Source organism: Mytilus galloprovincialis, chromosome 6, assembly GCF_965363235.1.
Source record: "Mytilus galloprovincialis chromosome 6, xbMytGall1.hap1.1, whole genome shotgun sequence".
Classification (NCBI taxonomy): Eukaryota; Metazoa; Mollusca; class Bivalvia; order Mytilida; family Mytilidae; genus Mytilus; species Mytilus galloprovincialis.
Window position 1 is genome coordinate 44,463,519 of NC_134843.1, and position 27,050 is coordinate 44,490,568.

The window sequence follows — 27,050 nt, forward strand, 5'->3', positions numbered from 1 at the left end:
TTCTGTGTCAGAAACCTATGCTGTGTCAACTATTTAATTTTAGATTTAAAAAGTTTGAAGAAGAAATCTTTAATTGATTTGTAAAATCTTGGCATTTGTTTTGTGTAAAAAAAAAACATGTAATGTCAAAAATTTGATCACAATCCAAATTCAGAGCTGTATCATGCTTGAATGTTTTGTCCATACTTGCCCCAACTGTTCAGGGTTCGACCTCTGCGGTCGTATAAAGCTGCGCCCTGTGGAGCACCTGGTTTGTAATGTTAATTACTTTCTTATTATGAGTAATAGGACATCTATATTTAGTATGTATGTACCTTGTCAGGTCCTTTTGCCCATCACACAGATTTCATCTGTGTGATGGGCAAAAGGTCTGACCTTGACCTCATTTCATGGATCAGTGAACAAAGATAAGTTTCTGTGGTCAAGTCCATATATCAGATACTGCCTTTAAGCAATAGGTCTTCTATATTTGGCGTATGGAATGATTGTAAGGTGTACATGTCCAATTTGCAGGTGTCATCTGACCTTGACCTCATTTTCATGGTTCAGTGGTCAAAGTTGAGTTTTTGAATTTTGGTCTTTTTCAAATACTATATGCAATATGTCAACTATATTTAGTGTGTGGAAATATTTTATGATGTACATGTCAATCTGGCAGGTTTTAATTGACATTGACCTCTTTTTCACAGTTCATTGGTTAATGTTTAGTTTGTTTCATAGATACTTTAAGCAATAGGTCAACTATATTTAATGCATAGATTGACTGTAAGGTGTATATATGTCTGTGTGGCAAGGTTCATCTAACCTTGACCTTATTTTCATGGTTCAATGGTCAAAATTAAGTTTTTGAGTTTTGGTCTTTTTCTCTAATACTATAAGCAATAGGTCAACTATATTTAATGCATAGATTGATTGTAAGGTGTATTTGTCTCTCTGTCATAGTTCATCTGACCTTGGCCTCATTTTCATGGTTTATTGGTCAATGTTAAGTTTCCTTGGTAAAGTCTATTTCTTAGAAACTATGGGCAATGGGTCAACTATGTTTTGTCTATTGAATGATTGTAAGGTGTCTATGTTTTTTTTTGATTTGTTTATCTGACCATGACCTCGTGGATCATATGTTTATGGGCACTTTCAGTAAGGTTTATATTTAGGACTATCAACACAAAATCAATGATTAGTGAAGTAGGCGAGACATTTCATTGTGTGCACTTGTGTTATGAAACTTGGGTGAATTGTATATATCTATTGATGTCATCTCCCTTTCAATTTTTATAAATTTTAGATTTTACATATCCGAGTTATGGGGTTTTAAATTCATTAACAAAGAGGGGACTTTCCAGTTTTAGACAAAAGCTCAAAAATGCTTTGAGCAGTTTTCATGAAATCTTGGTGACTAATTCAAATCTTTGAAATAAGCTCCCTTTATTATAAAGCCCTCGCCCCACCAAAGTGGACATTGATTTATTCTCTAGTCGGTACTTCCCAAAATTGGTTTCAGGTTTTTTTAACCTTATAAAAATAGGGAGATGTAGTATGATTGCCAATGAGACAACTATCTACCAAAATTCAAATGAAGTGAATGTAAGCAATTATCTTCAACAATGATTAAAACTAAGCCTTATACACAGGAAAAAAAAGGGTGAAAATTTGATTTGTTAACTTCCAGTGATGGCGATTTTCTTATATGCAATGAAACATGTGAAATTGTGTCTATAGTTCTGGACAGAATAAAACTTTACTCATGCCAAGTATTTCTTTATTTGAAACAAAGATAAATTCTGCACATTTTTTTGAAAAGTGCAATTTTTCAAAGACAAATAGGGGAAAATCAATATTACACTTGAACTATATATATAATATGGGAATGAATAAGAACATGATAAGAGATTTATTTATTGCACATAACAATGAAATGTTATTAACAACCTGATGATATAGCATGATAGAAAACAAGATATGAACAAGCTATTTGCTCTATCAATAACAAGATACATGAGAACATGGAATGTACACAAAAATTTTAAAATGTATAGAAAACAAGAAATAAACAATCTATTAGCTATAATTATTAACAAGACAAAATACATCAATACAAGAACATGGAATGTAAAAAAATCATCTAAATAATGAGTACATGTACATAAGTTATTATCATATTTGTTAAAGATTATGCCTTATATTAGGTTAAATCTCAGAAAAAAATCTAACAGCACCTAAAAAGCCCAAGCAAAAAGAGTTAAAAAGAATGCAAAAATACATTTTTAGAAACATCTCGAATGCATTCGAGTCACTTTGAATATAAGGTCTCACAAGTTTAGCACATGATTAAATATGCGTACAAGCATGGCAACATTTTATCTAATGATCCGTATAAAGTGTTTTTTACAAAAATTTTAATAACTTTCTAACTTTTTCTTTCATTCTCAAAACATAAACTTATTATGTTAGCACAAATGTATTACAATGCTGTGTGTACAAATATACACCAGAGAAAAGGCATCTAGCTATTTGCTAAAGGAGTTGATTGCACAAAAGTGCAAATTTTACCCCAAAACAATTACATTTGTATGACAGTAAATTTTTCATCACACATGAAATATTAACAAAACTTTAGTTGAAGTATTGCACATGCTTTCAGATACCAATTTTATGTATAAGAATTAACATACAAAATAGAGAGAGTTAAATAAACATAAAACCACCATGTTTTGACAAGACACTTAAATTTTACATCTGCCATGGATAAAAGTGAATAATCATCTTAAACAAAATTAATTAATAAAGAAAAATCAATCATCAACGTTTCCTCTTTTCTACATCTAAATCAATATCCTTCTACCACTTCATATGGTCCAGGAACACAGTTATTGTCCTTTGATCGTCATTGTATACAAATAGAGTCCCTAATGTGGAGTCTGTGGACAGTGAACTTGCAGAAATTTTTTCATGCACCTTCCAAATTTATTTACTATTTTCTATGTACATGTATAATATAATAAGAAGGGGGATGAAATTACATGTAAACAAAATTTGGGGCAAGTATTTTAGAGTCAAGTTGATGTCCAGTTTGAAAAGGTCATAAATAAGTTGTCTGAAGCTATCAAACTGAATTACAGACCCCTTTACTTTAAAATTGTCAATATTTTTAATTTTCTAAAGTTTTGACATAATTTGTCCCAAAAGTTGTACACTAGGCCTATACTGTAAAAATCTTTTTTTGGATAGAGCAAGTGTGATTTTTTTAAATTGGGTTTTTGTCTTAAAGAAATGCACTAGGAAATAACTGGGTTCTTGGGTCATATGTCATTTAACACTTAAAAACTTCCAATATAATTTTCTGCCTATGATAACATGATGATCAATCTGTCAAAAAATTTGCCACCAAATAAAAAAGTTTTATGTGCACAATTATATACATTTGTACTAATTAAAACTTCTATACATTAACATCAAATCTGACAATTGAAAATTGCTTGAAACATCCCAATGGCTCAAACACTAAACACAAAAAGTACCAACCTGAGAGTACAACTTCATGCAGTTTAAATCCAATATCAATTATTAATTAAATAAATTGTGTTATCCAAAATTAAAACCACTATACTTAAAAATAAATTAGAAGGTGAAATATCACCAAGGGCCCTACTTGGACTTCTTTCTGTAAGGTACAAATAATATATCATGTTCTCCCAGATTAAAATCATTATTTTTAAATACTGACCAGAAAATGAAGTCAGCTTGTACTTTTTTGTGTGAGAATTTGACAGACACAAAAAGGGGTGTTCCTTACACTTTATAAACTTTAAATAAAGTTTTAAATTAAGTTTGAAGACCTTATATTGGTGACCTTCTGCTGTTGTCTGTTCTATGGTCGGGTAATTGTCTCTTTGACACGTTCCCCATTGCCATTCTCAATTTTATTTCACCACTTATTCACAAAAATCAAGCTTTGACATTAGGAATTAAATCTGAATAAAATACATTAACCTATTTACATGTGTTCTGTGGTCGGTTTTTGGGGCATGATGTTGAGGTAATAGTTTTAAAAAGAGTATTTTTAATGTATTTTCATTAGAACTTACCAACAATATAAAAGATAATTTCCAATCACAATCCCCATCAAAGGCTGACATTGTTTCTTGGCCTTTTATAAACTTTGGTGCTAAATAAAACTGCTAATAGTAGATCATTGGTCATTTATATTGGCTTACTTCACTTCTTGTGTAGAGACTTTTGATTGACATATGGTAAAACACATGGTAAATGTTATTAGAGACATTAAAATGTCTTCTTGTTTGTACTGTGTTGCTAACATTAGTGCTGCATCATCATTTACCCTTTATCTTATATTTTATTCCTATTCCTATCGAAACATATAAAGTGTTTGGTGTGTGATGCAAATATTGGAAATCAATTCATTGGTTTTTAGTGGTAAAAAGAAGCTTAATTAATCCATTTGCCATGTACTAATTTGATACTGTTATTAAATTCCAATACTTTTTTACATCCTTTAATTAGTTGCTTCTCATTGTCAATTGTAGGCTTGGTTTCTGTCCATGCAAACAAAGCATGATAAGATGAAAGTAATATCGCTGTGTTTTATCCAACTTTTAGTGAAAATAACTTCTGGTATCAAAAGTATTTAACTTAACAACAAATTCAATATAATTAAAAGATTTGAAAAAAACTTTAAAAGTTATATACATTATGCACAGATGCATTTGCTCTTTTTGTCAATAGAAATTTATGTTTCTCCTAAGGGAGACAACTGAAAATGGATCTCTTATTACAGGGTCAATTATGTGAACTGGTAAAAGGACTATTTATTGTACATGGCATACATGTATAAATAATTTTAAAACTAATAAATAAAATCACTTTCATATGACCTAAACATTACCCATTAGTTCTACTTTTCTCATTTCAGTTCTAATTTGGCACAAATACATTCTGATCATTAAATAACAATTATATTTCTATACTTCAAACTATACAAAAAAGATGGTTCAACAATATATAATATACAAATTGGTATTAGATGCATGATATGACATTTGCAGTTATGTCTTGTGTGGTTGATAATGCAATATAATAAACAAGAATGTGTCCCAAGTACACGGATCCGCACTATCATTTTCTATGTTCAGTGGACCATGAAAATGGGATAAAATAATTTCTAATTTGGCATTAAAATTAGAAAAATTATATCATAGGGAACATGTTTACTAAGTTTCAAGTTGATTGGACTTTAACTACATCAAAAACTACCTTGACTAAAAACTTTAACCTGAAGCGGGACGAACAGACAAACGGACGAAGGAATGGACGCACAGACCAGAAAACATAATGCCCACAAATGGGGCATAAAAACGTTTTACTCATTTATACAATATCACTAAAATTATTTTAAATAAACTGTTGACACAGATATATGTCTTGCCCATATTTAATTTTGATAGTCAAATTCAAATGTTGAAATTCAAATATCAATACTTTGAAATGTAAAATAAGGAAAATATTCGAAGTCAGTGAACCCTGACTACAGGTTCTAGACCAAATTGATTTCTGTGGAATTAAGATATGCCAATACCAATACAAATGCAAATCAAATACTTTTGACTTATCTTAAGTGATTTCACTATAAATTATCCTATACACAAATTTTAACATGCAAAATAAGAAAAGTTCATGAATATTTATCTCCATTTACTCATTCCACAAATGTAACCTACTTGATATTGGTATTTGTTTCAGTTCTAGCTATTCACAATTATCAGTGAAAGAAACATTAAAGAAATACACAGATCTTCACAGTTCACATAATTCAAGTATTTTTTACAATCTACTCCTGTAGCAGTTCACTGTCCGTTTAATCTAACTATCTAGAACAGAAAAACAAATAAAGCAAAAAAGTTAAAAAAAAAATAAATATGAAATTTCAGCTTCATTTCAAATGAAGCTTTTAATTTAAATAAAGGAATGGAAACCAACTTTGGGACATACAGATGGACAAGGGTAAAACTCAATGCCCCCTCCGCTACGGTGGGGGCATAAAAAGAAAACATGTATGACATCAATTTACTCTACAAGACATTTACTCCACAGTTAATGTTTTGGTATATTTTGTGTGAGGTATTATTGTAACAAGGAAAAGTTTATTCTACATTTATCACAAAATCCTAATGACTGATAAAAAGAATGAAAAATATACTTACTTGTATAATGAAATAATATAATACAAAACACTGTACCACCAGTTTGATCATTTCTGGAGTGTATTTAACACAGTAGTAATAATACCAATTTGAAATTTGTGTATTATGTTATTTTCAAAAAAAATGAACAAGTGATTTAATTACTAATCAAAAGTATTATATCTCATACATGTATACATTTTTATATATGTCAAGTAAAATCGTACGTAAATTGATATTTCCTTCGATGGAAAAAAGTCTGCTTCTAATATTAAATACCAGCAATTGTTTAATTTTCCCTTGTTATGAACATTATAAAGCTCTAAATAGCATGCAAATAAACTAAATATTGAAAAACTTTCATATGTCAAATAATCAAGGAGTGATAGTTCAAGATATCTAACACACATATATTATACAAATCAAATTGGTTTTGCCTGTCCATCAAAGATGACTTGACTTTAAAAGAACTTTGCAAAGAAGTTACAACTAAAATTCAAGATCTGAAAATGGCATAAAATGTAGGTATACAAACATTGAAACATGGTATTTATCAATATGATAAAAAAAGTTGTGGAATTATATCATAGATATAATAAGTCATGGATTCATTAATTTCCGTGTGCATCAATTTTCAAGGATTGCAGAAAAAACATTTTTTTCATGGATACTTGATTTGATGGTTTTGCCAGTGTCTACAAACAAGTCAATAACAAATGTGTACTTTGTTGTACACTACTATTTGTGGTTCTCATTTATCCATTAAATCTATGAAAATTGGTACCCCATTAATAAGAAGCAATCCACAGTATGTCTTCAATATCAACTCAACTAATATTAACCTTAATGTTACACAATGGTATTGAAATTGGACTGAGGTGACAAAATATCACTGATATATCATTATTAGTTTTTTAAAATCTAATTTTTGCAAACTTGAGCAAAATATTTGAAGTCATAGATGAAAAATTTACTAATAATAATGTAATAAGTATATTGTACACTGTTGGTTAATTCTAGTAAGTCACATTCTGATAACTATGCCATGTCATACATGTATCATCATAGATTACAGAAATAAATTTAAAAAATAACTTAACCTTGAAATGAAGGACATATGGACCAAATTGTAGTAAACCCACATCTTGTTATATTTTAAAGGAAAATGTAAATTCAAAATACCTTTTGCTTCAGCTGAATAAAACAGCTTTAACATGCTCAAAATATGAACAAAAAGTTAATCTAAATATAGTTTATAACAAAAATGATGCTGATGTCATATATCTAAACAATTGACATTCTCTACTCCTAAAAGTGTGTTTGTTTACTATCTGAAGTACTTCTCATCTTTTTTCATTTTGGGGAATATATACTTAAAGGTTTGGATTTAGTAAGACGTCCATTTTCACTGAAGTAGTACAAATTTTTGTTAAGGGGCCAGCTGAAGCCAGCCTCAAGGTGTTAAATTTTCTCACTGTGTTAAAGACCCATTGGTAGTCTTCGGCTATTTTCTTCTCTTTGGTCAGGTTGTTGTCTCTTTTTATTATCATGAATTGATAAACCATATTCCTACATTTCAATCAAATTACAAAATCATATAAAATGATGAAGTGCTGAATCATTTATATGACATAAAAATTAATCGTTTTTTTAGTTCAAATCGCAAGTTTAAATCTAATTGATCAAGAAAGGTCCTAATGGTCTCAAGGGAGTATAAGACAGGTTAACTGTCCATGTTACCATTCCTGGTACCATAATTTAGATATCTATATTAAAAATAAAGTTAAAGTAAAAAAGACTGAATCAAAATGTTAATGCCTCTTGGAAGAAAATTAAAAAATCATATTTTTATAAAGAATTAACAATTCATTTTTCCACATTTTGATCATTCCTGCTGCTACTTGGGACAACATGGATTATCCACCATCAACATAACATCAATCCCATAATGCTCTACCAATTCCATCAGGAATGTTCTATCTCCATACGGATCTAGTCCCATGTTTTTCATGTGTTCTGATGTTAACTGTCTGTCCTGTGAACATGATGCTTCCAATAAAGTTTGGAAAATTCTGTTGTTTTGTTCAGTAAAAAATCTAAAATTAAAAAAAAATATGCCTGTACTTTTTTAATCTTAAAATAGAGTACACAATCATATATTGCAGTATATTGTCATGTTTAAAACATTAACAATTTTAATCAGTTGCACACATTACTAAAATAAATGTGGAATGTATCCATAGGGACACAGATGATGCCCCCGCTAGCATATAACATAATAAAGGGACATAACTCAAGAACTGTAAAAATGACACTTCCAAAATTTGAACTTAAGATTAAGAGTTATCTTCTTTTATTAATAATTGTAGTTGGTTAAAATTAAATTTTAAAATAAATTCAACTATTATTATGGACAAAGGAAGATAACTCCAATTTAAAAATAATAATTTTAAACAATTTTACAATTGATATTTTTGAACAGATATTAGATTACTTTTTTTCCATTTGTAAAGGAGCATATCTCTAAAACGGTTGGAGAAACACCACCAAAATTCAAACTTGATCTGTATTTTGAGGTAATAAGCATTGTGTATAAGTTTAATAACATTTGGTTGAGGAAAACTAAAGTTAAAGAACCGAAACAAAAAATTCAGCATTTTTTTTTATTTGTAAAGGGGCATCACTCAACAACATTTGATATGACACCACCAAAATTCAAACTTGATTTTGATTTATGGTAATAAGCATTTTTTATAAGTTTCATAATATTTGGTTGAGGAAAACTTTAGTTAGAGAACAGAAACTAAACATTTTATAATTTTTCCATTTATAAAGGTGATAAACTCTAAAAACGGTTCTAGTGACGCTACCAAAATGACTAGATCTGTATTTTGTGATAATAAGAATTGTGTATAAGTTTCATAACATTTGGTTGAGGCAAACTTAAGTTAGAGGGCGCACTTGTTTCTAGTAAGCCGGTCATGCGCCGGTCATGTGACCGGCGTACGCCTATTCGTGCGAGAAACAAGTGGAACGGCTTATATACCGGCAAATCTAACATGGCTGCCCAAGGACCATTACTACTAGCTATAATAGGTTATGGCCTATTCCAGCTGTTTGAGATAGATGAAGAAGGAAAATTGCAACTATATCTTTTACAGACTGAATTGTGATATTTAATAAACGTTCACAACTGTAACAAAAACGTACTCAAGAGCGACAAAGCATTTATACGTTGCCCAATTATTTACAATTAACAATTAACAACAGGATAAATATGATAATAATAATAACAATAAATAATTTATTTATAAAGGGTGACTATAATTAGTTACAAATACTTATATTCCCTGAGACCTCGGCAATTCTAGTACAGTATATAAATACAAATGTTAGTTTGTTTAGTTAGGTTTTATGATCTTTTATGCCGTTTTTAGCGCGTTTTGGCTATTTCGCGATGATTAACAATACAGTTTTAAATGCACAAATTCGGTTCTTACAACAGTCAGCCATGTTTTTCGCCGTTTAGCCGGTCAAATCAAACCGGCTCGAGCTGCGTAAGCCGGGCATGCGCAGTGCTGAATATTTTTACAAACAAGTGTCATGCCGGTTTCCCGACGGCTAACGGCGTAAGCCGTTTGCTAGAAACAAGTCCCACCAGAGATACAGAAACTAAAAATCTTGCAATTTTTCCATTTATAAAGAGGCATAACCCGATAACAGTTGAAGTGACATCACCAAAATTCAAAATTGATCTGTGTTTTGCAGTAATAAGCATTGTGTATAAGTTTCATAACATTTGGTTGCGGTAAACTCAAGTTGGAGAACGGAAACCAAATTTTGGATGTACGGATGTACGTAGACGGACAAGGGTAAAACTTAACTGGAAATAATTCAATTAGTAAATTTTCTAAGTTAGAAAACTATATAAAAAAAATATCTCATATTGCAAAAATTAACACTTTTCAGATAAAATAAGAGACCTTATGTTCTAAACAAGAAGTTATCTCCCTTAGATTTAAAGAACCTACGTTGTAAATAGCTCTTCCTCATCAATCCCTTGGTCTTCATAGTTATACTGTAATGCTGACCTACAAAACATGTTAATTGATATTTTATAGAAGTGCAACCATGCTACTTGAATCTGAGTAAAAGATTTGTAAATAGACTATGTCTGGAATATATATTATGATCTATGACAAGCAGCTTCAATTAAGGGCCAGCCAAATCTGTCAAAAACTTTGGGGTTTTTAAAACTAAAATGACAAGTTACTTTTTCATTTAAGCAAGTTCATTTGAAATTTTTGAAACAATATTCTTTCTCAGTTAATATCATATGCTCATGCTGATTTAATATACTTCAAAAGTTTCAAGTATATTCATAGATATCAAATTTTCAATTACCTTTTTGTGTCATGGGTCATCAACCCAACAATACAAGATAACTAAATACACATCTGTTGGTTATTGTGACATTTATCATTATGAGATTGTAACAGAATCACAACTTATCTTGAAAGACCTCTCAAAAATAGGTTTCTTGCCAATGACAGTAAAGTGTTGCCACATAAAAAACGTTTAAACATACCTTTGGTTGTTTAGTTTAGCAAATTTGTCTTTGTCTGCTACACTGACTTTCATTAGGTCTCTTAACATTGGGGAACATGGTCTGATCATCTGATTATCAACATATATATCATAAAGGCTTGTTTTAACTTCAAATATCTTCTCTGTTGTACCTGCAAAAGGAAAAATTGTTTGATACATGAGGTTTTAAAGCTTTTTTTAGAATTCTAAGAAAACATGATTAAATATATTCCCAACTATAAATAAGAATACGCTTGTTAAAATTAAACATCATCTTGCATAAATTTTTTTTACACAATGTAAAATATATGATACAAAACCAGGAGTTGATGATAATATAAAAGCATTCACATTTAAGGCATTGTTTTGATGAGGTTGCTAATTATACTGTGCATTATAAATTTCTGGAAACCAATTTGACGTCCTCAATTCTGTAGTCTGAATTTGAAAGCAGTTGCAAAAGAAAAAGTAGATGTTGTTCATGCTTTATAGATAAAACCTAAACTAATATGCCTTTACTAAATACAGAACAGTAATGGTTTAATTGATTCTGATCTAATCCAGATGTACTGTCAAATAAAACAAATCCAAACATTTATCATGTAATTGTTGCAATTTTCGCAAAAGTATAAACATCACAATAATTTCTGAATTTACAGTACTTTGTTTTCGGAAAAATCATTTTTTGTTGGTTTTTGTAATGCAATCTTTATTAATGTTCATTGTGGTGCCTTTTTTCCTTGATAATTGGTTTTCAGGCAAACTTTATCTCACAAAGTACATTGTAACGGGTTGTTTTTTAAGTTCTTGGTTAGTTTTTGGTTCAATCATATTTCAATTTTGTATATTTGTTGTTTCTTGTGAATATGTTATTGTACATCATACATAAGAAAAAGAGTACATGTATAGGCAAATATTTAACTAATACATTACATGCAATATATGAGACTTCTGATTCTAATGTTTCTATATCAGCCACATTGACATAAAAGTGGGGTTTCATTTCATGACCAAGTCCTCCAATATCATGGTTTCCAAGGCAACATGCACAGTAAACTGAAATATTAAAATAAGTTTTATTGGCTCTTACTTGATACTTTTTTTAGCTGAAATCTATTGTGAAAAATACATAATCAAGACTTATAATTTTTGAGAACCAAATTTTTAACGATAAATTATAAACAAAGAAGGAACATTTTGAGTGTTATGAGATCAAAAATCAAAAAACTTGAAGGATACAATCATTGGCTACATTTTGAACTTGTTAGATCTTTATAAAAAAATAATATTCTCATTTCTACTATTTTCTATTTGTGTATAATCCAATGTGCAACTGAACCAATATGTAAATATTATACAGATATATCTTACCTCTATAACAAACAACACCTATTGGTGGTGGCGAGAAAAATAATATTCTTTGCTGTAACAGTGCAAATTTCCATAATATAAATACTTTCTCTCCAAAAAACTTCATGAATTGAGAAAAACATCCAGCTGGGTGGGTTATCTAGAATGATACAAGAGGCTTTTTCATTATTGTACTAGTTTCTTGGTATTGGTATAAAACACAAAAAACTATGAAATAAATGGGTGTACAACTCAACAGCATTCAATAATATAAAGTCAATTCATTAAAAGTAAAACCTGAAAACAATAAAAATGTGGGCAACTGGGCTCTAGTATTTAATACTTTGTTTATTCAATATCTTTTTATATAATATTCTATTTGTTTTATATATATTTTATTTATCCATTTCTGCTGAAATCATTTAAACTTTAACTATAAACTATTACATGCACAGCCTGCTGTATATGAAAAATGATTCATGCAAGCCATAGAAGTTTGCATGGTCTAGACCATTTATTTTCAAATTTAACAAATTTAATGAGCATAAGCATAAAACAAAAGCACTGACCTTCATCTCTGGTAATATTTCTTGACTAGGCGTTGACGAGGAAGAGTTCGGTGTTATTTGCTGTGGGATTGATGTAGTACTGCTCAATGTTCCTTTCTTATCTTGGTAAAATACTTCAAGATTTGAATATTTCCCAGGAGTTTCCAGCTGGTGCCTATTTATAGAAGTACACTACATGTATTTATATACAAAATATAAAATGCAGCATGACAATAAGTCTATTGATAATAGTTCTAAATTCAAACAAAGAAAATTTTCATAATCATATCAAGCAAAAATTAGTGATTCCTGCAGGTATATCTGTCAAATTTTTTGATGGTAAATTGTTTTGTTATAAATTACGTCATCAGTTTTCTATCTGACTATACCATATAAAATTTTTCTAACTGTTATAGGCCAGATGGTTGCCTATAACTGCTTACATATTCTTCATTTAAACTTTGATGGATAGTTGTATCATTAGCAATCATGCCACATCTTCTTATTTTTATGAAGACAAGTGTTACTCTTTGAAAAAAAATGTTAACGCTCATTTTACTGGACAACAATCATGACAATCTTTATGAAGCATGTATCAATTAATTTCTTTGTAGGAAGATGTAGATGTAAAATTCTCAATTGCAAGTTCTTTACAGTTGAAAGATATAAATAAAGTTATCTTCCATTTTTTTGCTAAAATACTATCCTTCTACAAAATTGATTTCAGTGTCTGATGAATTTTAAGCTATTCAGTCTCAATGCAGTAAAATCTCAGAATGTAAGTAACATACTTGTACATTACAGTCTTTTTAGTATATCATATAAAAATCATATAAGATTAGTGTTTGCTATATTAAATTTCTATATCATAATATTCTGAGATGAAACATTGAACTCTAATAAAAAATATGAGCTAACCTGGGAAAAATCATTAAAGCCGTGATTTTACATCTCAAAACTTGAGAAGTTTTGTTGGATTGTAAGAAAAATTTACTGATACAAGTAATTTTTTGAGAAAATTAAAGGGAGATTATTTAAACATACATTTTTGGATGTCATGTTTTGAATTCCTGCATTTACGCAGAAATCTACAATGTACTTCCTTTTTCCGGTCTCGTTTGTATGAAACTTTGAGTAAAATATATATTTATCAGTCTAGTATAACATAGGAAGGAACGCAATACCAATTTCATTTTTTAATAATTCCTTGATATGAAACCAGATGCTCCGCAGGGCGCAGCTATATACGACCGCAGAGGTTGAACCCTGAACAGTTGGGGCAAGTATGGACACAACATTTAAGCTGGATTCAGCTCTAAATTTGGATTGTGATTAAATAGTTGACACAGCATAGGTTTCTGACATAGAATGAATGTGGTCTAATGAACTTAAAATATTTTTTTTGCCTTTGAGCAATTCACTATGCTGTTGAATATTAATCCTCTCAAAAAAATGTTTGAAGAAATTTTCTTTTTATTTATGAAATCTGAAATGAGAAAAATTTAACCCCCCCCCCCCTTTTTTTTCACATCCCCCTTTCCCTTTTTCCAAAACTGATCTCAATTCAAATTCCCAATGGAGTTTGCAACAATAACTACTCATTTAAATACATCATAAAATATTAAAATGTTAAATAAAGTGCTTGTTATCACTGAATGGTAAAGATTGTTTTAATTTATCAGTTGGTAGCAAAAGTGAATATACATTGTATATTGTATAAAACAATGATTTAAGTTGATTCAACTACTATTCTGGACAAAGAAAGATAACTCCAATTGAAAATTTCATGCTATTGCACAATATTGTGCAATTAGATATTTCTTGCTATTGCGCAATACTGTGCAATTGAAAATATTTGCTATTGCACAATACTGTGCAATTGAAGATTTCTTGCTATTGTGCAATACTGTGCAATTGAAAATTGCTTGCTATTGCACAATACTGTACAATTGAAGATTTCTTGCTATTGCTGAATACTGTGCAATTGAAAATTTCTTGCTATTGCACAATACTTAATATAATAATTTTGGATCCTGATTTGAACCAACTTGAAAACTGGGCCCATAATCAAAAATCTAAGTATATGTTAAGATTCAGCATATCAAAAAAGCCCAAGAATTCAATTTTGTTAAAATCAAACTTAGTTTAATTTTGGACCCTTTGGACTTTAATGTAGACCAATTTGAAAACGGGACCAAAAATTAAGAATCTACATACACAGTTAGATTTGGCATATCAAAGAACCCCAATTATTCAATTTTTGATGAAATCAAACAAAGTTTAATTTTGGACCCTGATTTGGACCAACTTGAAAACTGAGCCAATAATAAAAAATCTAAGTACATTTTTAGATTCAGCAAATCAAAGAACCCCAAGGATTCAATTTTTGTTAAAATCAAACTAAGTTTAATTTTGGACCCTTTGGACCTTAATGTAGACCAATTTGAAAACGGGACCAAAAATTAAGAACCTACATACACAGTTAGATTTGGCATATCAAAGAACCCCAATTATTCAATTTTTGATGAAATCAAACAAAGTTCAAATTTGGACCCTTTGGGCCCCTTATTCCTAAACTGTTGGGACCAAACCTCCCAAAATCAAACCCAACCTTCCTTTTATGGTCATAAACCTTGTGTTTAAATTTCATAGATTTCTATTTTCTAATACTAAAGTTATGGTGCCAAAACCAAGAATAATGCTTATTTGGGCCCCTTTTTGGCCCCTAATTCCTAAACTGTTGGGACCAAAACTCCCAAAATCAATCCCAACCTTCCTTTTGTGGTCATAAAACTTGTGTTTAAATTTCATTGATTTCTATTTACTTATACTAAAGTTATAGTGCGAAAACCAAGAAAATGCTTATTTGGGCCCTTTTTGGCCCCTAATTCCTAAAATGTTGGGACCAAAACTCCCAAAATCAATCCCAACCTTCCTTTTGTGGTCATAAACCTTGTGTTTAAATTTCATAGATTTCTATTCACTTTTACTAAAGTTAGAGTGCGAAAACTAAAAGTATTCGGACGACGACGACGCAAGACGACGATGCAAGACGACAACGACGACGACGCAGCCAACGTGATAGCAATATACGACGAAAAATTAAAATTTTTGCGGTCGTATAAAAATGTTACCTGATGATAGCATTTCTTTGTTTACATTGCATATGACGTCATAACTTAAATAACGTCACAACTAAAATCTCTAACAACAGAACCAAAAGCGGAAACATTACGGTATTTCTGTTTCTTTTTGTATACAAATATATGTAAGTTACAAAAAATAATTCATACAGACTTCGTCCCCATTTACAGGTAATGCCTGCCTCATATTAATTAACTTATATGTATATTTTTTTTTTTACTTCTTTAAGTAAATAACCAGATGCTCCGCAGGGCGTGGCTTTATACAACTGCAGAGTTCGAAACCCTGAACAGTTGGGGCAAGTATGGACACAACATTCAAGCTTGATACAGCTCTGAATTTAGATTGTGATTAAATAGTTGACACAACATAGGTTTCTGACACAGAATGAATGTGGTCTAAGAACTTAAACTTAAAAACTTAAAATTTTTAAAATTGGACATTTACTTATTATGGTCCAATATCTATAATCTAAATACATGGTTAGATTCAGCATTATGCCATATCAAAGAACTCCAAGAATTAAATTTTTGATGAAATCAAATAAAGTTCAATTTTGGACCCTTTAGACCTCAATGTGGACCAATTTGATAACCGGGCCAAAATATCAAAAATCTAAATACATGGTTAGATACAGCATATATCAAAGAACCCCATATATTCAATTTTTTGTTGAAATCAAACAAAGTTTAATTTTGGACCCCGATTTGGATCAACTTGAAAACTGGGCCAATAATCAAAAATCTCAATATATGTTTAGATTCAGCATATCAAAAAGAACCCCAAGGATTCAATTTTTGTTGTTATCAAACAAAGTTTAATTTGGGACCCGATTTAGACCAATTTGAAAACTGGGCCCATAATCAAAAATTTGTAAGGGTTCCACGGAACCCAGTGTCTTGCCTACTTTTGCTGTTAATCGCAGACTCAACAAAAATGAGGAAAAACATCAATAAAAATTTCCCTCTCGATACTGTCTTTTGATTGAAAGAAGCTTCCAAGTTTGGTAAAAAATCCAGGATAGTTTATGAATCTAATAAATGTTTTATAAACTTTAACTGCAGACTGTATGTAATGTTAACTGGAAAAAAAACTAAGTCCATTTATAAGTAAAATACGGAAAAAGTCAATTTTTTTTTTACAAAATTTACTTCTGAATAATATCTTATGATCAGAAACAAGCTTTTGTCTAAGTTTGGTAGAAATCCAGGATAGTTTAAGAACATTATAAAAATTTTAAAAACTTAAACCACAGAGTGAATGTTTTGTTTCTGGCAAAAAAACTAAGTCCATTTATAAGTAAAATACGGAAAAGAGGAAATTTATTTTTACAAAATTTTCTTCTTGATACTATCTTATGATCATAAACAAGCTTCTGTCCAAGTTTGGTACAAATCAAGGATAGTTTATGAAAGTTATTAAAATTTTACAAACTTTAACCACAGAGTGAATGTAATGTTTCCTCGCAGAAAAACTAAGTCCATTTATAAGTAAAATACGGAAAAAACGGAATTTTATTTTTACAAAATTTACTTCTGGATACTTTCTTATGATCATAAACAAGCTTCTGTCCAAGTTTGGTAGAAATTCAGTATAGTTTAAGAAAGTTATTAAAATTTCAAAAACTTTAACCACAGAGTGAATATTTGTGGACGCCGCCGACGACGACGACGGAATGTAGGATCGCTTAGTCTCGCTTTTTCGACTAAAGTCGAAGGCTCGACAAAAATCTAAGTACATGTTTAGAATCAGCATCTCAAAGAACCCCAAACATTCAATTTTTATTAAAATCAAACTAAAAAAAAAGTTTAATTTTGGACCCTTTGGACCTTAATGTGGACCAATTTGAAAACGGGACCAAAAATTAAGAATCTACATACACAGTTAGATTCGGTATATCAAAGAACCCCAATTATTCAATTTTTGATGAAATCAAACAAAAGTTTAATTTTGGACACTTTGGGCCCCTAATTCCTAAACTGTAGGGACCAAAACTCCCAAAATCAATCCCAACCTTCCTTTTATGGTCATAAACCTTGTGTTAAATTTCATAGATTTCTATTTACTTATACTAAAGTTATAGTGCGAAAAATAAAGAAAAATGCTTATTTGGGCCCCTTTTTGGCCCCTAATTCCTAAACTGTTGGGACCAAAACTCCCAAAATCAATCTGAACCTTCCTTTTGTGTTCATAAACCTTGTGTTTAAATTTCATAAATTTCTATTTACTTATACTAAAGTTATTGTGCGAAAACTAAGAAAAATGCTTATTTGGGCCCTTTTATGGCCTCTAATTCCTTAACTGTAGGGACCAAAACTCCCAAAATCAATCCCAACCTTCCTTTTGTGGTCATAAACCTTGTGTTTAAATTTCATAGATTTCTATTTACTTAAACTAAAGTTATAGTGCGAAAACAAATGTGTCTTCGGACGGCGACGAAGCCATACCAATATACGACGGCAAAATTTTTTTGCGGTTGAAATTTTGCAGTCGTATAAAAATAACTTGCACAAGTAGTACCCCTGAATGAACAAAGTGTCCAGTTATTCATCTCATATCATACACCCAGTTATTTTGTATATGCATTTGGTGACACTGATAGGTGATTAGAATTCAATAATAATTATAACGGCAATCATCCTTAACACAAACATCTTCACATAGACTGTTCTTATGCAAATTAAAACATAATCTCTGCCCGATCAGTTGAAATAACATTGGTAATAATCCATTGCTTATTCTATCTTACCGAACTTGTGTTTCTAAAAACTGCATATGCCTATATAAATTTGTGTAAGACGTTGATAGTATCCCAACTGATTTCATCCTTGCCCCTCTTTCAATCTCACTCTCTACATGCATGTTTTCAAAGCATGCTAACCCGTACAAATTATCTTTGCGGAAGTATCTGCAATATTCAATGTTATTCATTATTTTTTCTATGCATACAGTAACATGGTCTAGGCTCTGAATACATAAACAGGAAGTAAAACATCAAAGGAAATGAAAACTTGTCATGTGGTATTGCAAAATTTTCAAAACCAAATTAAAGTTTTTAAACTGTTTTAAATCTATCAAGAGCTACTGCCATGATTGTAGTTACTGAATAAAATGTGGAAGAAATGGATAACCAAAAAGACAGAAAGAGCTAAACCTGTATTCCTCATACTTCAGAGTAAGGTAATGAAAACTAACACGCAAGAAAATATATAATTTTACAACTTTCGACTTGAAAAGTTTTTTAAAAGAACAATTTTTGCAAATGTGTGCGAAAACTTGATTTAATGCAAAGGGTAAGATACATATACATGTATCAAAAGAATATGGTGAATTTTACATTGGTGTCATTTTTTAACTTACACAAAATCTTTCAGCAAAGTATGTGACCCACTGACCATTGCTTTAAACTCAACACCATCCAGTTCAAACTCCTCAGGCTGACACCATTCAACCATATTCCCTTAAAATAAACAAGATGTTATATAGTTTAAAGATGCCTAAACATTTACTTCAATGTTTTTATTTACAGGCGTCCAGGGCAATACCCATTTTTAATAACTTTAAGACATAGTTATCATGGTTATAGGTTCTTGTAATCTAAAGCGTGAATACAACATTTGTCTTACTCTGAAAATAACTTGATAATCCTTTCCATATATATATATATATATATCATAATTTTAATTGGTTGTGTAATCTATTTATACCGTAAATAGAACTGTGAGCAACATGTATTGCTCACTAATTATATCTGCTGTAAGTATTCAGTAAACAGGATGTTGAAGTAAAATGAAACTGAAAACACATTACACAGTACATGCTGTTAATCATGTTCATATGAAGCCTGAGAGCAAATTTCAGCAATCTGTTTTTTTGTTGTTCCATAGAAAATAAGATTTCATTTTCATACATAGCCTATCAGTGTTCTCCCCAGGCCCTTAAAGGACCACGGGCCCGCGATGTATAATTTTCTACCGTGGTGGTATCGTTCTTGCCGCGATGTATAATTTTTCACCGTGGTGCTAAAATTTTTGAAAAAAAAAAACATATAACGGTAAACCTTTCTGTGGGGTATAAAATTTCAGTTGAAAATTGACCAGTTCAAACCAGTTCAATCCAGATCTGACAACGAAGATTGTTTACACCACGTGATCGATTTACCTTTTGAGGTTAACCTTGATGATTGGATTTAATCGATGTACATGATTCTTGTGTTTTAATTAATTAAGAGATCATAACTTAATGATCACAGACTTATCAGACTTTTGAGGGACACGCAGACATTTGTTAATAAACTCTATTACTCCCGCCTTTGGCATAAATGATTTGCGTATTTTTAAAACATGAGTTACTTCCCCTGATTTAGCTTATTACAAAAATGTGCTCCTAAAATATTATCCATCATTTAAAAAAGAAATAAAGTACAAATTGAATGCAAAATTATATAAGGATGTTACCTCAAGGATAAAAACTTTCTTTGAATATACCAACAAAAATATATTGCAAATTATTTTTGACAATCATACTTTTATTAAAGCACAGACATATAATATTAAATAGGGTGTATATCCAATCATTCATCCAATACCGACTGTGCAAGGGCTGTATAGCCAGTCAAGGTCGTTAAAAACTTCCATTTGTTGTATTCATCCAATTACCGACCGTGCGAAAGCTGTATAGCCAGTCAAGGTCGTTAAACACTTCCATATATACATAAGACTAAGCTATGGCTGCATATGTAAACAGGGTTGTTGGAAACATCCATTTTATATGTAGCTGAATAGCATTAAAGAAGGTTAACAATTAACTTTTACAAAATAAATTTACACTGATTGGAACTCAGCTAGACATGACAACCTTTCACAATGTCCACATAGATAATATAAGTATACTTTTCATGTCAATCATGAAGTAACACAATAATGATTTTAATAATAATTTTATTGATGTCTAAAAGAATTATGTCTAAAGCTCTGGAAAATAGTATCTAATTTACTAAAGGTTCTACATTAAAATCTTATCTTGTTTAAAGTTAATTTCTATGGTGTAATCTAACAACATGGGGAATGTGTAGTGTAACTGTACAAGTATCAGGACAAAATTGGCTTGATCAAAGTATAAAAAGTGACTAGTTTAAAGACTTAAAGTGCTTTCTGTTATTTATTCTTAAAAGATATTAAAGTATACAAACTGTTTGATTTACTTTTTTTTACCAGTATTTTTTTTTTACCCAAAGTCTACATAACACAGTAAACAAAACAAAAGACAAAAAGGTAATGGCACAAAAACTAACAAGAAGAAAAAATAAGCGATGCAACGCGACACGACATATTGTACAAATCATTTCGATACGCGTTACCCTGGTGCTATCCCAAAATCCTGGGGAGAACACTGCCTATGTGATACATGTAGAACAATCTACTTACATGTACATAAGGTAATTGGGAAGTTGATGAGCTATCAAAATAATATTGTGTCAGTGTCACAGGTCAGGGTATATATATAGCATGCTGACAAATTCCTATTTTGATTCAACAACAAGAGCTGTCAAAATGACAGTAAACCGGATTCTTTAACATTTATTTGTGTTCTGGCATTTATCAATATTACAAGGACCAAAACTCCTAATAGGTAAAATTTATGATTATTAATATCAAACTTGACTTCCATGTTGTCAACAATAACAACATATAAACTAGATAGAAAATGACCCTCTAGCAGGACAAACAACCGTAACTCCTGAACGGTAAAAGTCAAAATCGTCATTAGTGAACTTGACCTCCATTTTGTTGTCAGTAACAACAAATTAAAATTTTAAAAGGTTTGGTTGACTGGTTCATGAGTAAATGCACGGACACGACATTTTTTCAACTTTCAAGAACCGTAACTCCTGAACGGTAAAAGTAAAAATCGTCATTTTTTAACTTGACCTCCGTTATGTTGTCAGTAACAACATATTAAAATTTTAAAAAGGTTTGGTTGACTGGTTCATGAGTAAATGCACGGACACAACATTTTTTAAACTTTCAAGAACCGTAACTCCTGAACGGTAAAAGTCAAAATCGTCATTATTGAACTTGACCTCCATTTTGTTGTCAGTAACAACATATTAAAATTTTAAAAGGTTTGGTTGAACGCTTCATGAGTAAATGCACAGACAACATTTGGTTGCCGCCCGCCAGCCCGCCGTACATCCACAAATCAATAACCGACATTTTTGACACAAAAATCCGGTTAAAAATATATATATAGACAAGAAAGATGAAATGGACAAAATAAGTTGTTTTTTTAAAGCCACTTTCAGCATGGTTGGCAATATCACAATGGTAAGTTTTTATTAGTGGCAGACCATAAAGCCACTGACTTTTTTCAGGAAAACCAACCATCCTAGAAGATTGTAATCGAAAACACCTTTTCTGTGCAGGGTTCCAACTTGCAGCTTCAGTGTTAACAAGCTACAAATGTAGTACATGTATTACAGCAAATTAACTATTTCAGTACTTAAGATCATTAGGAGGCTCCCGCCAGGGTTGGATTGATAAGAACTGTTTGTTGCCCCTTACTGCATAATGTTTTCAAAGGACTGAAATAAAAAAGATCTGAATTCCTATGTATGATGACATATATTGTTACTTTTATGTGAACACTCAACAGCAGGATGAGTCACTAACAAATGTACAACCCACCACCAAGGACAAAATCCCAACACCATTATAGACACTAGGAAGTCTGTTATTCAGACTACACGAATGAATTTTATTTTTAAAAATGAATTTTATTTTTACAGGACATTCGGTCTGGTAAGCATCCTAGCTTTACCAGACCGAATGAAATTTTACCAGACCAATTTTTTTTACATCTAATTGTATATTATCCGACAAAAAACAACAAACATATGACTTTGTTGTGCCCTACTCCTCCCCAAAATGCACAAATTCAGGGGTTCAAATTAACAATTGGTTCTGGAAGGTCCAGGACCTTTGACACTCCCGACTGAAAGGTCCACAGCCTAAATTACAGGTCCTACTTTTACTTGAAATATTTCATTACTCAAAAAGATACAAAATTACTGTGCTTTTGATGTTAGGTTAGCTTGTTTAATTGTCAGTGTCACTGTTGTATAACATGTTTAATAATAAATGTTATTGTCTTGTACTATATGAATTCACATAATCTTTTTTTTGTTTTGTATTTGGGAGGGTGTCACTGTGGGTGGGTGTGTTGTCTTGTAGTTTTTACTATATAATATAAAGGGCAATATGTATCTCTTTTTTTTATATTGTTCAATTCATACCCGAGAATACAATTAAAGTTCAAATTCAAAGCTGTTTAAGTGTGTCACATCTAGTTGCACTATTATATTAGTTCATCTGTGAAAATAAAGTAAAAAACTTCCAGATTTTACTGGCCTTCAAAATTGAGAAGAAATTACCTCTTGGAATTGTAGTAATATGTTCACACTATAAAAACATCTACATGTAATATCAACATTTATTAATGATGAAGAAAATTACTGTCACATTTTATTGGATTTTGACACAAAATTTGTGAACTAAAAGTAATTTTGAGTTTCTGTATAAAAATATTTTCCTTCTTTCACTTTCTTTTCAATATATCTTTTGGTTTTCAATTCTAGTCTTTATATTTCATCATCAAAGATGTATTTTGTCACCTGCCTGGAATTATTTTTTTTAATGTATTTGATCGGCAAATCCGGAATTACACTTATCCGCCACTGGAATCTTATCCGGTATTGTAATTGTCTTTACTTCCGGTTTATGGCATGCATTGATTTTCAATGTTGTTTATGTCAGTCAAATACGATTTTACTCGGATTTACACATTACTTGTTGGCGATTTTCGGTATAAACTAGCGGTTGAACAAAATAATCATCGCTGTCATAAGTTATAAAGATAAAAATTAATTTTGAGATCGTTTGGAAATTTTGGTTTAAAAAGGTTGGCAAAGTTAATTTTTATTTTCTTTCAAATCGAAGGTCCGTCGGGCGTAGCTAGTAACAAAAACGAAAGTCCGATTGCAATAGTGGAAGGTCACGGACCTCGGACCACCGCTAATTTGAACCCCTGCAAATTAAAACAAAATGATGTAACAAGAGGGTAAATTGTTATGAAAGTTGTGCACAATTGCTTGAATGCATTTCAGTGAAGAGTAAATTAATGTCCCATTTTATTGGATTTTGACAATGTTTGTGAACTAAACATAATCTAGAGGTTCTGTATAAAATATTATTTCCTGTTTCTTCTTTCTTTTTCATATATCTTTTGGTTTTCAATTCTAGTGTTTATATTTCATAGCAAAATTTTGTGATCTGCTTGGATTTTTATTCATTTATTGTATTTAATCGGCAAACCCGGAATTATCCTTATCAGTTCCCAGAATCTGATCCGGTTTTATTTACATTTCCGGTTGTGCCAATGATGGCATCCATTGTTGTTTTTGACAGTCAGATATGTTTTTACCTGGATTTACACGGTACTGGTTGGCGATGTTCGGCATAAAGCTAGCGGTTGAACAAAATAAACATCGCTGTGATGAATAATAAAGGTGAAAATGAATTTGAGATCGTTTGGCAATTTTGCTAGAACGTTAGAAAAATCCATGAAAAAAAAACACCGGACATTCGGACGGGAATTCAACAAAATTTTACCAGACTGATCTATTATTCACCGGATTTGTCCGACGGTCCGACGTATTTCGTGTAGTCTGTGTTATTACATATTATGATTATGGTGGAGGAAGCTGCAGTACACAGAGAGAAGCATATGGCAACTTGGCGTAAAACAGACAAACCAAAGAGATATCTGAAGTTTGATCTCTTGTTCAATGTTATGATCTACTTTGAAAAACAGAGCACAAACGTACCACTTTTTAGTTTATTGAACTCTGGTACAGGTACCATAGATTTGTGTGTAAGGATGAAAATCAACCGACTAATCACTAATGTACTGAAATTTCCAGCACCCTGAGTCAGGATTGACCAAGGACTTTCAATAAAATACATCAACAGCCATTGGTCTTAACCACTAGACCACCAACTCAAATTGACAGTGTTGGTAGTCATTCTGGTCAGATCATATGTATTCTTACGTCATATGAATTCTTACTATGCATGCTTTTTCAATGAAAAAAAGTAAAATCACAAAAATACTGAACCCAAAGGAAAATCCAATCGGAAAGTCCACAATCACATGATCACATGGTAAAATCAAATTACAAAACACATCAAAAACGAATGGACAAGAACTGTCATATTCCTGACTTGGTACAGGCATTTTCAAATGTAGAAAATGTTGGATTGAACCTGGTTTTACCTCTCACTTGTACGACAGTTGCATCAAATTTTATAATATTAACAATGATGCGTGAACAAAACAAAAAGACACAATAGGTAAAAATGTCAAAAATAATGGTAAAAAATCTAATTCGGTAGGTCACATTCGGGAAAGGGACCGTGATTGCAGTTACGACATAAGAAACATATCCGATATCATCCAGATAGTATTGTTACGTCAATCTCATAATGTATAATTTTCTCAATTGTATGAAAAACCCATTTGACAAGGACAATTACATTTTTTTTTTTGTATATCAAAAGATAACGTTTATTTTCCGAAACTTGTATGTCTACAAAAATAAAGAGATTTGGTGGGATTGATTATGAGCTTAATATCCTCAAATTTTTACCTGATCTTGTATCAAATGTTACAACAAAGACACAGACAACAAAATCGAAATCGCAGGCCAAGGAAGACGATGATGAACTGGTGTTGATTGTGCCATTCCCAGTCACAACACCTTTCAGCTCAGGTGGCACATGCCAAACTCTTTTTCTTGGATTAGGGTAATTATAATCATCTCCATCTGTGTCCGCTAAAAGCGGTGATTTTTCTTCTTGTGCCATTTTATCACAAATATTTACATTTTACTTTTGACATTTTCATAAATAATACGACCACTTCCGGTTAGTGTGTAATAAATTATCAAATTCGGAATCGTCTGTCAATTCCGGACACTTCACTAAAAAAGAAAAAAAAGTAGTATTTCGACTTTAACTGATCCTATATGCAATTAAAGTTGAGTTTTTTTTCTGTTCATGCTTTGGCATACAAGAGGAAATAAGACACAGCCTCCGTCTTAATCCTGATTTACAAGATGATTGAGGGTCTGGTGCAGCCGGGCTCTACCCGAGCCAACCGTTGCGATTTTGTCATACCAGCACGACATAAACTGATCAGATAAACGAACTATCAAAGCCAAAGCATATTCAAACTGTGGAACTGACAATATTATTGAACGTCAAGTAATCAATAACATCAGAGGACTTAAAGTACCAAATAGCAACAAACCACAGTACAAACATTCATATTTGAAGAAATGAACTGAAAAATTGTATACAGGAGCTATACAAATTTTGATATTGATAAATTTAATAATTATATTACTAAAATTAAATTTGAAATTGTAGATGGAATAACAACTGCAGAACAGGTAAATGAGATCTACCAGACATATGAAAATAACTTTATTAACACACTAGACAAACATGCACCTTTGAAATCAAGGTATCCCAGAAAAAGTCCTCTTCCATATATGAATGGAGAATTAAGAAAAGCCATATACCGAAAACACATCTCAGTACACCAAAAAAAGAAATAATCACACTTGGGAAAAATTCAGACAGCAAAGAAATTTGGTAAATAAGTTAAAAAAGAAATCATGAAAATATATTTTTTAGAACGCTGTTCTGGAGGATCAAAAAGTGCTGATTTTTGGAATACTGTCAAACCTTTCTTTTCAAAAAAATGCAAATTCCAAGGGCAAAAGTGTGGTGGCCGGATGCGGATCGAGAAAGCAAGAAAGCAAAAACGCGAAATCGAGAAATCGGGAAAGCGAAAACACGAAATCGAGAAATCTATTTCATTTCCCGTTTTCGCTTTCGCGTTTTCGCATTTTTGCTTTCTTGATTTCTCAATTTCGCGTTTTCGCTTTCTCGCTTCCCGATTTCCCGATTTCCCGATTTCCTGATTTCTCAATTTTTCGATTTCGCTTTCTCGATTTCCCGATTTCCCGATTTGCAAAGTGAAAGGAGAAAACGCGAAATGGCCGCATCCGGCCACCATACAAAAACTATTTTATTTGAAGAAAACAAAATTATAAATAATTCAAAAGATGTATCAGATATTTTTAATAATTTTGTTTGCT

General features: G+C 31.2%; 1 protein-coding gene across 1 annotated transcript; it reads right to left on the minus strand.

Moving 5' to 3' along the window:
* Positions 1–1,883: 1,883 nt before the first annotated feature.
* On the minus strand, positions 1,884–25,811 carry LOC143079692 (DENN domain-containing protein 11-like). Its single transcript, XM_076255184.1, has 9 exons — positions 25,533–25,811; positions 19,187–19,286; positions 18,576–18,734; positions 12,704–12,857; positions 12,156–12,294; positions 11,718–11,840; positions 10,786–10,936; positions 10,229–10,288; positions 1,884–8,293 (listed from the first exon to the last, which is right to left on the minus strand). Exons 1-9 carry the CDS (start codon positions 25,747–25,749, stop codon positions 8,095–8,097), a joined length of 1,302 nt encoding a protein of 433 aa, XP_076111299.1. The 5' UTR covers positions 25,750–25,811; the 3' UTR covers positions 1,884–8,094.
* Positions 25,812–27,050: the final 1,239 nt, after the last annotated feature.

What these genes read in the sequence shown, in the direction of transcription:
- LOC143079692 (XM_076255184.1), bottom strand. Translation starts at nt 25,749, where the DNA reads ATGGCACAAGAAGAAAAATCACCGCTTTTAGCGGACACAGATGGAGAT. An exon ending in AACATTTGATACAAGATCAG is followed by an intron (nt 19,287 to 25,532) that starts GTAAAAATTTGA and finishes GTTTATTTTAAG; the next exon opens with GGAATATGGTTGAATGGTGT. An exon ending in TTTTTAGAAACACAAGTTCG is followed by an intron (nt 12,858 to 18,575) that starts GTAAGATAGAAT and finishes TTCTATAAATAG; the next exon opens with GCACCAGCTGGAAACTCCTG.